The 16072-nt window shown below is 40.1% G+C and overlaps 1 protein-coding gene across 1 annotated transcript in view; it reads left to right on the forward strand.

The window, feature by feature from the left end:
• The window catches only part of cacna1g (calcium channel, voltage-dependent, T type, alpha 1G subunit), a 370250-nt gene that overhangs the window by 329381 nt on the left and 24797 nt on the right, over window positions 1-16072 (forward strand). The window contains exons 28-30 of the mRNA XM_028567497.1: window positions 2777-2886; window positions 8983-9113; window positions 13693-13763. Of these exons, the coding sequence (XP_028423298.1) occupies window positions 2777-2886; window positions 8983-9113; window positions 13693-13763 (312 nt within the window). The remainder of the gene's footprint in view (window positions 1-2776; window positions 2887-8982; window positions 9114-13692; window positions 13764-16072) is intronic.

Raw genomic sequence — 16072 nt, forward strand, 5'->3', positions numbered from 1 at the left:
AGAAAAGGATCAAGTCAACAGAAAAAATTAAATAAAAATAGGATAAGAATTGTAAAAGCCTGACTAAGAAAGGCAATTGTGAACTATAAAAGGGAGGTCAAAACAATAAATATGAGATTAGTACATGTAACAATCCCTCACAGTCAATAAAAGAGAGAAAGACATATTAAAAAGGTTTAAAATAATGCTTCAAACTGTATAAATTTAAGGTAACCCTAGGGATCCACAAATTCCGCCCATCTGGTACATCCAAAGGGTAATACAAATCATATGTATATGTATCCAAGGTCTGCTGTGGATTCTTAGGATTTATAGCCCACCAGGCAGCTGTTCCAGTTGGGATTTGTCTTCCAATCGTATTTGAAATATTTCTATCGATTCAACATATTGTTGGCCACCTGCTCCAAACTCATCACAACCCCGAGGTGGAAGTCCAAAAAAAGGTGGCTGAGGGAGGTAGAGGGAGAGATAGTATTTAGCGAAATTCCACAAGAGTTAAAGAAGATTTGAGAAGAATACAGTGGAGGTTTCATAAGGCAGATAAGAAGGAATTATGGCATGGTAGATGGGAATGTAAGTAAGGGTGTTAAAGACATATGAAGTAGATAAATAGTGGAATTATCCTGGGGAAGAATAGGACTTTTTGTAGAGTAAAAAGGTTATTTCAGAACAGAAGGTTGTTGGGTAGAATAGAGCAGTGATGGAGTACTCGAGTCCTGGACTTGTGACTCGACTTGGATTAGCGCCCTGGTGACTTGGACTTGGACTTGAGGATTTATGAAATCGGACTTGTGCATTCATGAAATAGGACTCTGAAGTTTCTGACTTCTTTTATGTGTTATAGGCAGTAACAAAGTCCTCGAGTTCAGGATTTAGACTTGAGCCCGACTCGAGTTGCTAATTCTTTAGACTCTGACTCGTGACTCTACTCTGACTCAAACTCAGATAATGGTGAGTCGGGCTTAGCCTGGTCCTACCAGACTCTCGTACATTTCATTTGTCCAGAGAGTCTGACGACTCTCCATTGACAAGTGTTAACTTCATTTGAGGCGGGTTTAAAACTGTTGGATCTGCCCAGAGCCACTCTGGATCTGCCATAACCAATCACTAACGTTTGGTCGTGACGTATGTCATGCGCATGTGCCACAAGAGGGGAGACCGACAACTATCGGCTTATATTTAGCATTAGCATCGCTAGCGTTAGCCTTAGCCAACTCCTTCACCACTAACGGAGTGATCTGGAAAATCATCATTTCCTGAACCCCGTGGGGAGGAGGGCCACGACATCATGGCCACCAACACAACTCAGCAAAGATTGTTCTTGCTCGGGCTTTAACTTCTGGATATTCGGATGTTGCCACAACGGACCGAATGGCTATGTTTGCATCTTTCTAGCGCACGTCCTCAACGTCATCGTTCTTAGCCACTCCCTCTGTTCGCTAATTGGACCGCCAATTATTTGGCCGGAGAAAACCCAAGAATATACCGCAAACCCAGAAGGAGTACTGAAGGGAAATGAAAATTGAGCGGAAGTACGTAGGAGGGTGGAGCAAGGATAACCTCGGACTTGGATTCGGACTCGAACACTGGGGACTCGAGACTTGACTCGGACTTGACAGTTGGTGACTCGACTACAGCACTCAAATATAGTGTATTTAAGTAAGAGATGTCAAGGCATATACAGTTAATAAACTGTTGTTTGGTAGAATGGAATGTCTCTAGGTAAAGCAGAAGGTCTTTGGTTAGTATAGAGGGTTGTGGTGTAGAATAGGTTGTTGGGTAGAATAGAAAATAGTGATTAAGAGATGTATCACAAACTGGAACTAGCTGTGAGTCGATAACTTGCCACCAGTAAGGATTTAATGAAATCCCTGTTGACCACCAGTTCTGTCCCCCGTCTCGCTGCTGAAGGTCAGTTTTTACATGCAGTGGCTAATTCTGGAGAAAAGGACTGAGTTTACAATATGGACCCTGAAGTCTGAAAATGCAGGACTAAATGTATATAGACACGGCAGAAATATTATTCACCATAGCAAACAATTTAATGTAACTGAGTCACACTGTACATTTCTTTTTTCTTTTAATAAAAAAAAAAGTGGGATAATTTCATCATCATAATTTTCAGGGCAGCTTCAGGACATTTCATTAAATGAGTGTCAATGAAACCCACAGCTTACTCTGCTAAGATAACAGACCATTTTAATGCTAGGTTTACTGACTTGTTAAACGTCCCATATGGCAAAAATTGGGACTTCCAAGTCTTTTTTTATTATAAAGCAGGTCAAGGTGCTGTATAAATACGGCTCAATCCACAGAAAAATGCACACAGACCGTATTCATAAACTGTGTCTTCAAACGAGCCGTCAGGACCATGGTACAGTTGTGACGTCACAACTATACTATATATAGGTATAAAGTGTCGCCACAGTGCCGTTACAGTCATTTCCCGGCTGCAGTGACGGTGCAGAGACTTTGAAAGCGCAGGTGCGAAAGATCCAGAAACACTGACCAATCAGAGCAGACTGGGCTTTTTCAGGAAGGGGGACTTAAAGAGACAGGCGCTTAAAAGGAGCGTTTCAGACAGAGGGTGAATACAGGTATATTCAGAGAGAAATAATGTGTTTTTGAACATTAAAGCATGTAAACAGGTTCTAGTAGAAACCCCAAAAACAAATATGGCAATATAATAATATAAATTGGCATGGAATGGGGCCTTTTATATGGATACATGTGCAGTTTATTAAACTTTTAAAATTTCTCTCCCTAACATTCTCAGGAGTTGGACAAGGCATTAACGATCTGTAACTACATCTTCACCCTCATCTTTGTTCTGGAGTCGGTCTTCAAGCTGGTGGCCCTCGGCTTCCGACGCTTCTTCAAGGACAAGTCAGTATTTTACCGAAATTCTTCCCAAAGGAACATTATGACCTTTGTCAAACATTTCTGACACCAACATTTATCGGCGTTTAGCGTTTTTGACATTTGAGTGGACATTGTAATAGATGGGTACCGTTTTTTAACCTCTGAGTCATGTGGAAAATCTGAGGCAGCATTCGGAGAGCTTAAATGAGCTTTTGCTAAGGTGCTCCAGTGGACGGCTCCCAGTGAGGTCTGTATGAATACAAACGACCTCGTAAAACACCCATAAAACACGCTGCCTTAGATGATTTCATAGCTTTGAAATCCCTGGCTTCCCGCTGAAAACCACACAATAACGAACAAACGCAATCACAACAGCACAAATGTATACTACCACACATCGCATGCATGCACGTGCATACACACACTAACACACACAAACCTCAGTGGAGGCGTCATGTTTTTGGACCAGGGCTAACCACCAAGGGCTCCATGATGTCCATTCTCTTTGCCAGAGTAGACCATTATCCTTTTTTGCATTTGGCAATGGTCCAGTTTGATATTATCTAAACACACAGGAACAGGAACACGCAAACACAACATTTAGCCAAGATCCCCCATGACTACTTTAAAAATCTCATTGGCTTGTAACTTGATTTTTCTTGTGTTGATTCACACACTTTGAGTATCTAAATGAGGATGTGAGCGATAAACTACGGATTGGACTCTGAACGCTGCTCATGGACGTTGACAAACCTGCTTAGCACGACCACCCACCACTAACCTTCACTGACTTTTTGTTCTCTTATTTTATTCCAAAAATTTTGTTCAGTGCACATTGATTGCACAAAAATAAACTTTAATAAAGTGTACTAAGTATATTTTCTAAATTGTGTACTATTTTCGTCAAATCCAAGTATAGTTAAGTGTATTCAATTATGTATTAACTTCAACTTAACATCTATTTGACTACACTTCAAGTGTAAATAGTATAGTAAAATGGAACAACTTTTTTTAAACTTCAAGTGCACTAAAATACAGTTATGAAAATCAAGATTTATGAGCAATTAAGCACACTTACATTACAGTTGCATTGTATTGCCATTCTTATTGAAATACACTTAAAAAGGCATTGCAGCGCAACTTATAGTTGTGTTTAAGTATATTTTGTGCATACTGCTATCATACTTATAATTACTATAAACTGTTAATTTAGTATGCCTCTGTGATAGTTCAAGTGATCTACAAATGCACTTCATAACTATATTTAGTGCTTTTAAAGTGTCCCACTATGACAATAATAATGTGTTTGAAGTGAAGTTCAATTACAACCTAAACATCGTAAACACGTACTTTCAGTGCAATGTTATTATAGTGTAAGGTAGAAACAAATTGTTTGAAGTATACATCTGTACTTTTATCCCCATTTTGTTATACTTAAGCATGAATGCTGCTATTGCACTACAAGTGTATTATATTACAATTCAGTTCAACTGCATTACATCAACAGATTATAAATTGCATTTCAGAAAAGGATCTTTATTATTGACACAAAAGTAAAACACAAAAGCAGATATTGGCAAAAGCAGGAACCTTGAACAGTTAAGGCAGCGTCAAGAGAAAAAAAAAAAAAGAATATGAGCGATATCCGTTGTGCTCGGACATACACGCCGCTGTGGATGATGTCTTGCAAGCGGTTTCAGGAAAGTGGCGCCAGTGTTTGTTTGTGTGCGCGCGCATGTGTGTGTGGCAGCCCACCCTCTAAGCTCCGACCTGCAGAGGAGCAGAAGAAAGTAGCTGCACCTTCACCAAAATGAAGGCTGAAAAACAGAACTATTATGGCAAAAATATTTACTCGCCATGTGGCAGATAGCTACATATATATAGATAGATATAATTTTTTATTATAGCACAAACACTCAAGTAATAATGCAAACATTTGACGGTCAGAACCAATTGCCTGGGGGAACATACGTGCCACAAACGGCAATTCCACAACTGTACAACAGCGTGAAAGACGACATAGCCTACTAAAGGAGATCAAAGACATATTGTGGATATTTAAAATATCTTCCAGTTCTAGTGTTAAAAATTCCTTATAAATCAAAGTTTATTGATCTTTGAAAAAGTGTACCTGCATTATTATGCCATTATCATTACATTAGATGAAAATGGTCTCAGGACGACAAGATTATGGTTTATCACAATAATTTCTGGGACAATTTATCATCCAGCAAAACTTCTTATCGTGACAGGCCTACTCTCTTTATACTGGACCAATGTCGAAGACTCTTGTTCCCATCAGTAACAACAACAGAGGAACATAGGGTCCAAGTTGAAAAACCCGAAGTTACCCTTTAAATTGTGCACTCTGTTTTCAAAGTAGTTTTTCAAATGACAAAAAATGTTAACCCTGTGTAAAAAAAAAAAAAAAAAGATTCCATCTGGTATAGCAGTACCAAAGATGCCTGTTGGTCTTTAATGAAGGAGTCTGTTTTCTCTAGAGAAAACTTTTGCTTGGTTTGCAAAAGGTTATTTCCATGCAGCTCCATGCAAATCCTGTCCAGTTAATTAAAAAAAAAAAAAAATAGTCCAAAGAGTACAGCCATACCAACAATGCCTTTAGGGACAACTACGCTGTTTGGTTGACGGCGCAGTCTCTCTGGCCCTTTCACTGGAAGAGCCTGTTTTTTAGAGCAAGTTCCCATACACTGTGCTAACGTTAGTTGCCCCGATACATTTTCATGTCAGCAGCACCCTCACGCATATAACCGACACACACACACACACACACACACACACACACACACACACACACTCTGTAACTAAATAACCGACAGCTTTAGCTACAACACACGTTCGTTCTTACCCAACGTTACATTGAACTTGTAAGCCTGTGGTCTTAGCTAGCTAACCTTAGCTATTAGCAAACCAACATATAACGTTATGCCCAAACAACTCGGCGGACCTTTTTTTTGTTACATAAAGTAACGTTACAACAGCATCAATGTAATCTAAATGTTGCAAACTAAACCCGACCACTTAACACTCATTCTTATGAGGCTGACTGGCTCCTTTTCACCGGCTGCCATTAACATTACGTTAGCTACATTGAAATACCGTGGAGCAGGACCGTCAGGGGGAGAAACCCAATTATTAATGCTAAACTAAGTAGTTACTAGTTAGTGATGGTATTAGCTAACTTAGTTACAAGAAAACCAATATATTTATAGAATGCACAAACAAGTGAACGGACTTTTGTAACTGTTACATGCAGTACAAAACATTATGAACATGAACAAAATCATTTTTATTGATGTTAACTTACATTTTTGTGAAGGAGACAACACGTGGCTGCTGTAGAATTAATCCTGCACGCAGTCAACACATGCTCGACATTCTTCTTCACATTCTTCTTGTTTTGGCGATGTCCTTGTTGAAACAGTTATTATAGACAGTATATAAACGGTTGGTGTTAGTGCCCGGGAAGTGCCACCCACACTTCCTGGCGCCATTTGATTCAAATATACCATTTCCGGTAGTGACCAAACTTAATTCGATCATTTAAAATGTTCAATTCAATCAATTTCAAAAACACCTGAAGTCTACATGATTGAACCATGTTCTTGAAAGGAATATAAATGAATTGCGTAGCATATTCTAAATTCATTTTTGTAAATTCAAAGACCTGCTATTTCCCATTTTTTCAGTGTACTTTGATATGCTAATAAAAGTACACTTATATTTAGTGCACTTTGTTTACAGTGTACTAAGATTACACTACTGATGAAGTGAAATTAGTGTACACTTTCAAAAATTATACTAACTGTATTAAAAATAAGTGTACTTACTATAGGTACACTAAGTGACCACTATACATTTTTGTATTTTAACATATTTTATTAAAGTAATCTGATATGCCACTAAAAATACACTTATTTTAGAGTGTACTGTATAAAGTGTACAGAAGTCATACTTCTAATGAAGTGAGATCATAGTACAGTTTAAAAAAGTATACTAACAATTAATTCCCAAAAAAATATACTTCCCATAAGTACACTGAATTGCCACTCTAAGTATGTCAAATTTAATACACTTAAAAAAATAAACTTCTATACAATTTAAAATACATTAACAACAAAGTACACTTTCAAAAAGTACATTTAAAAAATAATTAGATTTTTTTGATATTTGAATTTGATACTGGTAAATTAGTATACTTACTTTTTGGACTCTGAAGTTGAACTTAATTACATATATTTTGAAGAATACTTTTAAAAAGTACATATTAACTACTCTTTAAATAAAGCACAACAAGTAGAAGCATACTTGTTTTATACTTCATGTACTTCATTCATATTTCTAATACACTAAAGTATACTACTTTTTTACCTGGGAAGTTACAGTACCTGGGAAAGAAAGTAGCCTGCCGACTACTGATCGGAGTGTTAGAATTGAAATGGCAACAAGTCCTCTAAACCAGGGGTCTTCAACATGTTTTAGGTCAAGGACCCCTAACCTGAAAGAGATATGAGCAGGGACCCCTTACTACATATATTGTATAAAATTAAGTTGCATATTAAACTGGGCCTACAATAACGTGTAAGGCGGCCTAAAGCCTTTACACAGAGGCCTACCTTTTTATGGTAGCTTACAATACTAAGCTACTATTTACATATTCATATATCATGTTTTAATGTCAAACATACATGGCAGGCACCTGTATGTCAAGGTTGTTGTTGTTTTCTACAAATAGGCCGGTTTATCTTTGCTAATATGTTGCATTCATATTAATGTATATTTTCAGACATATTTAAAAATATATATAAAAAAAGAGCATTTAACAATAATTTGGCCCCCTTGCATTGACTCGAGGACCCCCTAGGGGTAAAGATCTCTGCTCTAAACCATACAACGATATAGGTTGTTTATTCTTACCGTCTAATACAACCCACAGGAGCGTTTTCCGTCCTCATATCTGAACGTAACGGCCTGGTTATAACACGTCGTTGGGCACAAAACTTACTTGGTTAGGTTCAGGCGCCAAAACTACTTAGTTAAATTTAGAAAAAAGATCGTGGTTTTGGTCAAAATCATCCGTTACGTTGCTTAATTTTCGATTTCTAATCTGACGCAGAATGTGGCGTGGTTCGGTTTTTGTTCTGCAATGTTGTTTTTTTTAAACTCACCGTTTACTTTTATTTTCAAACGGGACCCATTTCCTTGGTGAAATTCTTTTGTTTGAACCATCCACCGCTCCAATCTGCCTTCTTATACGTTGTCCCCTTTTTTCCTGCTTACGGGTGGCCACTAGAGGGCACGCCTGCTACAAGTGTTAATATAAATTGGAATTGCTTCTTGAACAATTGACCTATGGAAGAGTTTTTCGGGGGAGAACAGTCTCTAAAATAAAATGATACCAGTGCTCGATCTGCCTCATAACACTGAAATGGTCTGCACACTCCCATGCATCCACAAAATTGTCTCTAAATTTAAAGTTAATGTGATAAGTTAACTGTGTGTGTCAAACACTAACCCCTGTAACCTCGAAAGGTTGCAAAAAGCTTGTTGTTTGCTCCCTCACAAAGCACTGCAGCTGGATTCCTGTCGGCTACATTGCATTCTAGTGACAAGTTTTCACAGCGGGGATGGGAAAAAGTTCCAAGATGTCCATAAGAACTTATCAAACCACTCCTGCAGCACTTCTCCGTAATTTCAGATATTAAAAATGTCATTTGTTTTTCTATCCAGAATGAATAGATAGTAGATATCTGCAACATAATTCTTACTAGGAAGAACTCCAATTTCAGATATCTACAATCCTATTGTCCCAAGTCATAATTTTATTTTTTTCCCAATATCCAAAATGGAGAAAAAAAATCATTCCAGATATCCAATGGCTTGGCATAGTTCTCGTTTACTTAAACACTTTGGTGCCCCTTCATGTGTGAAGCGCGCTGAGAATGTCAGGTGCTAAAACCTGTATGCTATAATGAAATGAACTGATTTTGGATAGAAGTGTGGGCTTCTGGGAACTCATCGCAAGTTATTGGTTTTGAAGTTAAAAGGACTGGTGTGTGCGTGTGTTTGTGTGTGTGTGTGTGTGTGTGTGTGTGTGTGTAGGTGGAACCAGCTGGATCTGGCCATCGTGCTGCTGTCCATCATGGGCATCACTCTGGAGGAGATTGATGGCAACACACTGCCCATTAACCCCACCATTATCCGCATCATGAGAGTGCTGAGGATCGCACGAGGTATGCACCCCCTGCCTCTCCACCTGACCATCCACATCCATCCATCCATCCATCCATCACAACCCTTTCCTGTCACACTCTCTCACACACACGTACATGCTCTTTCTCTCTCTTTTCTGGTGCTGCACTTTTAAGATGCCTTGTAAACCAGCCACGTCCCTGGGACTCCTCTCTTTATCACTTTAGCGTGGCATGTCTCAGCAGGGTGTGGGACACGTGTGAGTCGACCAGATGGCACAGGGAAACGCAGTACGCTGACAAACACAAGCGCTGAGAAGGAGCAGAGAGCTAAAATATAGAGACCGAGAAATGGGAGCGATGAGGAAAAGACAGCTAAGGGTGGGCGAGAGTCGAGACACGTTGTGACAGTAAGGGAACTGAGCTGCGGGAAACTGAGACTAGGTATGGAGTGAATAAATGAGGAGGAGAGAGGGAAGAGAGGAGGAACAAAAGAAGGAGGCAGGGATGATGAACAACGTCTGACCTGAAAATAGATCATGAGGAGTTGGAAAAGAGGGGCAATTGATGTTAGAGTAAAAAAAAAAAAAAGAAGTTGATATGAAGGGAATGAGCAGGAGATAAATGAACAGAGGAAAGGTATGTCGGTGGGTGAGAGAGACAGAGAGCATACAGTGTATCTGGATAGGGCATACATGGTGGAAATGGTTGGAGAAGGTTCAGAATGAGGGAATTTAGGTTCAAAAGACTTTGGCAGGAGGGAAAGAAGAGGAAGGGAAAAGCAAAAGTGCCTGTGTGCTTCGGGCCGATTACTGTCCAGGTAATTAAAGATAAGAGAAGGTTGGAGGGGAGGAAACGGGAGGAAGAGGAGAGGAGACGGGCAGCAGGGAAGCTCATCTGTTTTGTCTGATAACTGAATGCGTAATAAAAGAAGAAGCACGGAAGTCGTTACTGATTACCGTCACACACAAGACTAGGCACAAACACATGCTCTCGCGTGAAATGTGTGTGCGTTTGACACACATTGCGATTCGGCCGGGTACAATAGTTGGCTAATTTTTTGTCTGGCATCAGCATGTATCTCACGTTCACACTGTATTGTTTACACACCGGCTCCATTGTAATCACAATTTAACTTCCGTCGCCAGCATAGATGTACAAGCTGCATCTTCTGCTGTTTGAAGCTGAAGTTTTCATCTCCGCTTTCACGACTCTCTCACAATCAGAATTTGACAACTTTGATTCTACGCCTAACAATAGACGCATCCAAATTGTTAGGGTATATTTTTTTAACTGCCATTTAGCTCTTTTGAAATCCGGTTTCTGAAACCTGACAACCTTAGGAGATGCGACAGAGCTACAGTAATAAGACAGTGATGGAGAGGTCAATCAAGCCCAGTTTGGGCCACTCACAGGGTCCTTAGGAAACGTCTAATTGAGGAATGCACAGACATGTGCATTTGGGGAAACTAAAAAAAAAAAACGTTCCCCAAGCGCCTTGTGGCCAACATAGAATAGCCAACTCCTCAGGTCAGGACCCAGCACAGTCCCTCCAGATAAACGCGATTATGCGATCGCATAATTCAATGCATAATCAGCCAAAGTCTGCATATTTATGCGGGGGCCGCATTTTTTCAAATACGCCACACTTTCGCCGCATAAATTGTTGATTTTCACGCAAAATATGCGGGGCTTGCAGGATTTCATAATCCCCGCATTTTCGTTGCAAAAAAGTCACATATATCTTAGCAGAAAGTTGAAAGAAAAGCAGCCATTTTCCCCTGTTGCCATGGGAACGTTATGAAATGATGTCATTACGCGACGTGAACATCATCGAAAAGCAGGGTGTTGGGGGAATCACTTTTTTTTCTCTTTTCCATCAAACTGCAGCTTTTGCAAGTTCCCGTAATTTTTGCAAGTTCCCGCAATTTCATCGCATAAAATTGCATAATTATCCTGCATATTCCATCGCATTTTAAAAAAAAACATGCCACATAATCAAAGATTTTTGCACGCAACAATCACAAAAAAACTATTTTTTCTGGAAGGACTGCTAGCAGTACATCTGCAACTGAAGGACACGGGACACACATCTGAGGACAGCAATGTCCACATTTTTCAAGTATTTCTTTGCTGCATGTTATTCCTCCTCTCTTTCCCCTTTCATGTCTTCAGCTGTCCTATAAAAATAAAAGCCTGAAATGCACATAAAATTTATCTTAAAAAAAAAAGAAGAACTACATATTTGGAACTCCTGACTAGTCAGTCAGAACTAAAGAAGCCTTTTAAATGAGAGGCAAAACGTCTTCAAGAATTTGTAACAAGTCCAGTTGCATTTGCTTATCACAGAGTCTAATCGAGTGTATTATGGGTATGTAGAGGTGTTCAGTGCAAACCAATATGGGATACAAGGCATTGTAACAGAAGACATACTTTCATGTTTCAGTAGAAAAAGCAGCAGTGTAAATAATGCAATGAGCAATGGCTGAATTGGATTTAGCTGCTTCCGTTTCAGGCTCCTGGTGTTGTGCAGGCTTACCAACGGAGGCTAACGGGGCCATCTTTAATATGTTTCTACTATGACAACTCAAAAGGATGCGATGGAGAGAACTGTAGTTTGATTTGATAAGATGGGCAGGAAGGCGCGATTGCTGAGAAATGTGTGATGACTTTATGGTTTTGACGTTTTGGTTACACCCATTAGTGCGTGAGGACCCCATGCAGATATCAGCAGCAGTTTCCCAGGTGCTGTTTGATTGGATCTTTAAATTTGCCAGCTTTAAATCGAGCTGCAGACATGGCTTGACACTGGCTTTTTACCCGAGGCTCCTGAGTTGAGAAATTTAGGAACGCATGAAGAACTTTAGGCAATGATAATTTAAATGTTTTTCCTTAGTAATGGGAAACAAGGAGACATTTAAAGCAACATTATTTAATTAATTTCAATACAAAAAGTACACTGTTTTTATAATTATTATTCCTGCTTAAAGTGTATAAGGCTAAAAGTTTATTTAATGTCATTGTACGAGACAGGGTTGTGAAACGAAATGCAGTTGTAGTCCCTTTACCATACACAAGAAAAATGAAAACAGTAGTGCATTCTTGTAGGGCGTTTTTGGAATTTGCATCAGGACGTATGTAAACAGCAGCAACATAAACACTGGTGATCTCAGAACAGATATTATGGCTGGCATCTTAAAGCAACACTACAGAACTTTTCCCGCTTTGGTCCCCCTACAGGTTGTCTCATTGGAACTACAGCTCGCGCTACCCGATCTGGCAAACTTGCATAATGTAATGTAATGGGACAATTCCACTTCCAACCTGTAGGGGGACCAAAGTGGGACAAGTTCTCTAGTGTTGATAGAGAAAAATTGACATCTGGGAAACTTTGTCCATCAACTTTGACTACATTTGAGCACCAAGCATCGTCTGATCTAAACATAAGAGTCTGCCTCCCCTCTTCCTGCGCTGTGTCAATTGCCTGATCCAGGGTGCCATGATGGATCCACGTCTATGCAACGATGTGGGCGCGGCAGTCTCCGATGCTCCCCTTGCTGGGCAAGCCCAAGTTAGTCCAGACTAACTCTTATCCTGGCTCCCTTCCTTCTCACACCGCCCACGGCGGCGCTTGGTGCGGCTTGTCGGTTGGAAGCTGCTATGGGCAGGGATCGTCTCAAGGTCCGCAGCACTTAATCCAATCCCCGTGCTTCCTTCTCCATCGTTCGATGAGTGTATCTAAATCTTAGGCCATACGTGCTCCAGTAAAAAAGGTGGTAAGACAACAAATTAAAACATGGCAGCTACTGGCCCCCTCATGTGCAGAAAACGGCACTGTCGAGTCTGCCAGGTAACCATTGGAAAGTTCAGTATAAGCACAAAGACTTATGGGATCATGCAGGGACCATACAATTTATACATAATATTTAAGCATACTAATATATTTACCATGTTAACATTTTGGAAAATATGCTTGTATGATTTTAGTCAAGAGACAGGAGAGAGGTCTGTTACCACTCTCATGTCTGTATTGTAATTTTAAGGGATAACGCCAACAGCCAGTTAGCTTATCTTAGCACAAAGCCTGGAAGCAGCGGTGAACAGCTAACGTGTCTCCATCCAAAAGGTAAAAAAAATCTGCCTCTCAGCTTTAATCCTAAAATCTTTGACTTGTTGCAACCCTTTCTTGTGTGACGAGTTTTCTTGTCTCTGTGAGGTTGCTAGACAACTAGTGGAGACTCCTGGAAATCACTGGCCCAGGCTGGGAAAAAATTTAATTTTTTGTGTATCTCTACTTTTCCACTAATTATAATGCATTATCTGTCAGTCTTGGTGTACCTCCATTGGTACCCAATCGCCATACCAGTGACCTCATCAAACTGCGACCCCAATCATGAAGATATGACCTCAATCAGGCTATCTGAAAGCTTAATGTTCAACAAAAGGAAATCTGTGACTACACTTACGGGAAGGAATTGGTCTGCAAGTAAGGAACATGTTAAATCTTTCAATTTCACAGAAGGCGTGATGGCACAAGTCCCTGTTCTCTTATGTAAGACTGAACAATCTTAATATTGGTAAGTCAATTTTTCATTTTCTGTGTGTGTGTGTGTGTCCACAGTTTTGAAGCTCTTGAAGATGGCGGTGGGGATGAGAGCTTTGCTGGACACCGTTATGCAAGCCCTGCCTCAGGTATACAGTCAACTGCCACCAAAGCCACCGAATTCTCTCCTCCTTCCACATCCTTATTTTTCTCCCTGGATCTTTCATTTAACTAACACGTCCCACAGAAGCTGTCCTTAAAAATGACATCCCAGGAGCATTTCTTTTTGGTACAGAGTCTTCTGTTTCAGGGCGTCGTTTCCCATGAGCTTTTTTGCCAACTCTAGAGACTCTTATTTGCATAACCACTTCCTGCAGAGACGGTGGAAGTGAATGTAGCTTCAGGTTTTTGTTTTGAACGACGGTGGGCGGATTTGAGAGTGGTGGAGTTGGTAAATTAGAACAACTTCCGTGTTCGGATTGAGAGAGAAAATAACGCTCAGTCCTGTCTTCACAGCGTTCTTTGATTCTACCTCTGTCTGTCATTCAAAGAGAAAGTCAGTGTTGTTCCAGGCTAATTGCTCCTAGAGCTTGTCAGAAGTGTTTATGATTAATAAATCCGATAATAGTGGGTGGTGGGAGTGGGAGCAGGTTGCCACATGCTGATTAGCATTGACAGTAGCAGCAGCGACAGATCCTAGAGCTTTTCATTACCTAAACCCACTTCTGTATCAGAGCTGTTGTTCCCTATTATCCTTTTCACTCTTCTATATTTTATTCAGATTGGGCTTATTTTACTCCTTTGTGTCAGTCACTCATTTATGGCATTCATGCTTGCAGTTTTAGTGATAATGGTGACAGATTTACCACCTGGAAATTTCGTCATTTTTGAAACAATAGGTCCTTGATTTCAGACGAAGGTAGACAAAAAAAAGAGTTGATTGAAAACGCTTGAGCTCAAGCTGTGGAAACACAAACCCTGCCAAGGGCTTTTGAATATGAATATGTACATGATGTTGTCCTAAACAACAGAGCAAAAGCTGCATGCCCCAAGCAAAAAGTCTGCATTCTTACCAGTTGATGATCCATGCAGAAGACCTGGAAATAGAAAGGGGAAGTCCCTCCCCATTCAGGCTGATCCCATGGGATCTTATTTTGTAAGAAACATGTATGGTAGTGAACGGGGAGAGACAAACATTTTTTTTAATCCCTTTTTAAATTGAGCCATGAATTACACATCTGATGTCCGTCAATTTAAAAAAAACATTTTGCAAGTCAGGGAAGGCTCAGTTTGTTGGAGTTTCCATAAGGTTTCCATAGTGTTGTGTCAAATCGCTCAGTGAACTACATATCTCGTCTCGCGCAATATACGTCACCTTGCTTGCTGCTCCGCTTGCTCAATATCTAGCTAGCTTAGCTCTGTTCCACAGCACAGACTTAACCTGATGTGTTTTATCCAGCAATCCATCCAAGTTGTATCAGCAGGAGAGCAGAAGAACGAGCAAGAACTGTTCTTGTTCTTCTGTGCTCGTGTGAGTAACGTTACATCCCGGTGTGAAACACACAGGCATCATAGCTTCACCAAGACGTCGCTAATGCAACTTTGGGGCGAGTAGTTGTTTTAATGACGTAATTTCACTTATACTTCAACAGTTTTACGACAAACTGAGACTTTCTTCACTTGCAAAATTGTCTTCTAAATGGACGAACATGTGTTGTCCATACGGCATAGTATGACCATTGTCATTGACACGGACGCCAAGTATCGATCTTTTATTATATATGTGTTGGTCAGTTTGTCTGCTTGATTTTGCAGAAATAAAACGGAAGTGAGACGAACCAACAAAGACATTTATCTTCGTAGATAAAACAGATGTTGAAAACTTTTTCTTTTGAGGGCATCATTTGAAGCGTGGGACCGCTGGTGATTCCCACCCCTACCATACTTTTTTTTTTTTTTGTCGAAGTAAGGTCACGCGGTGGTCCACCGGAAGGTTAGGGACTTTGCCTTTCGAGTTCAGCTGCAATTGCTTGAGTCTAAACTTTCTTCAAATCTAACAGAGCAGAACAGAGCTGCTAACGGCAGTCTATATTATATAGTGGGGAAATACTACACAGTAGATGTGCTAGATGTCAGCAGGGCTTTTTTTATGTTTTTATTTACCAAATAAGGTCATATGAAATGCTCAAGTAAAGCTCAGTTACTACTACTCAGCTAGTTAGCCAGATATGCTAACATTTTTGGCTTACGTTAAAGCAGATGAACACTGTGAAAGGCCAATTCCGGCGCAAAATGAACCTAGAGGTTAATTACATGTGTACCGAGTCGACCGTTCTCTGGGACATGTTTTCGACGGGCGTCATCTTGGGAAAACAGTCGAACGATGAACGCTGTGTAACCAGTAACCATTACATTAGCTCAAGCATGGCGTTCTGGCTTTGGAAAGGGTGAAAAGAAA

The sequence above is a fragment of the Perca flavescens genome, chromosome 21 (assembly GCF_004354835.1).
Source record: "Perca flavescens isolate YP-PL-M2 chromosome 21, PFLA_1.0, whole genome shotgun sequence".
In the NCBI taxonomy this organism is placed as follows: Eukaryota; Metazoa; Chordata; class Actinopteri; order Perciformes; family Percidae; genus Perca; species Perca flavescens.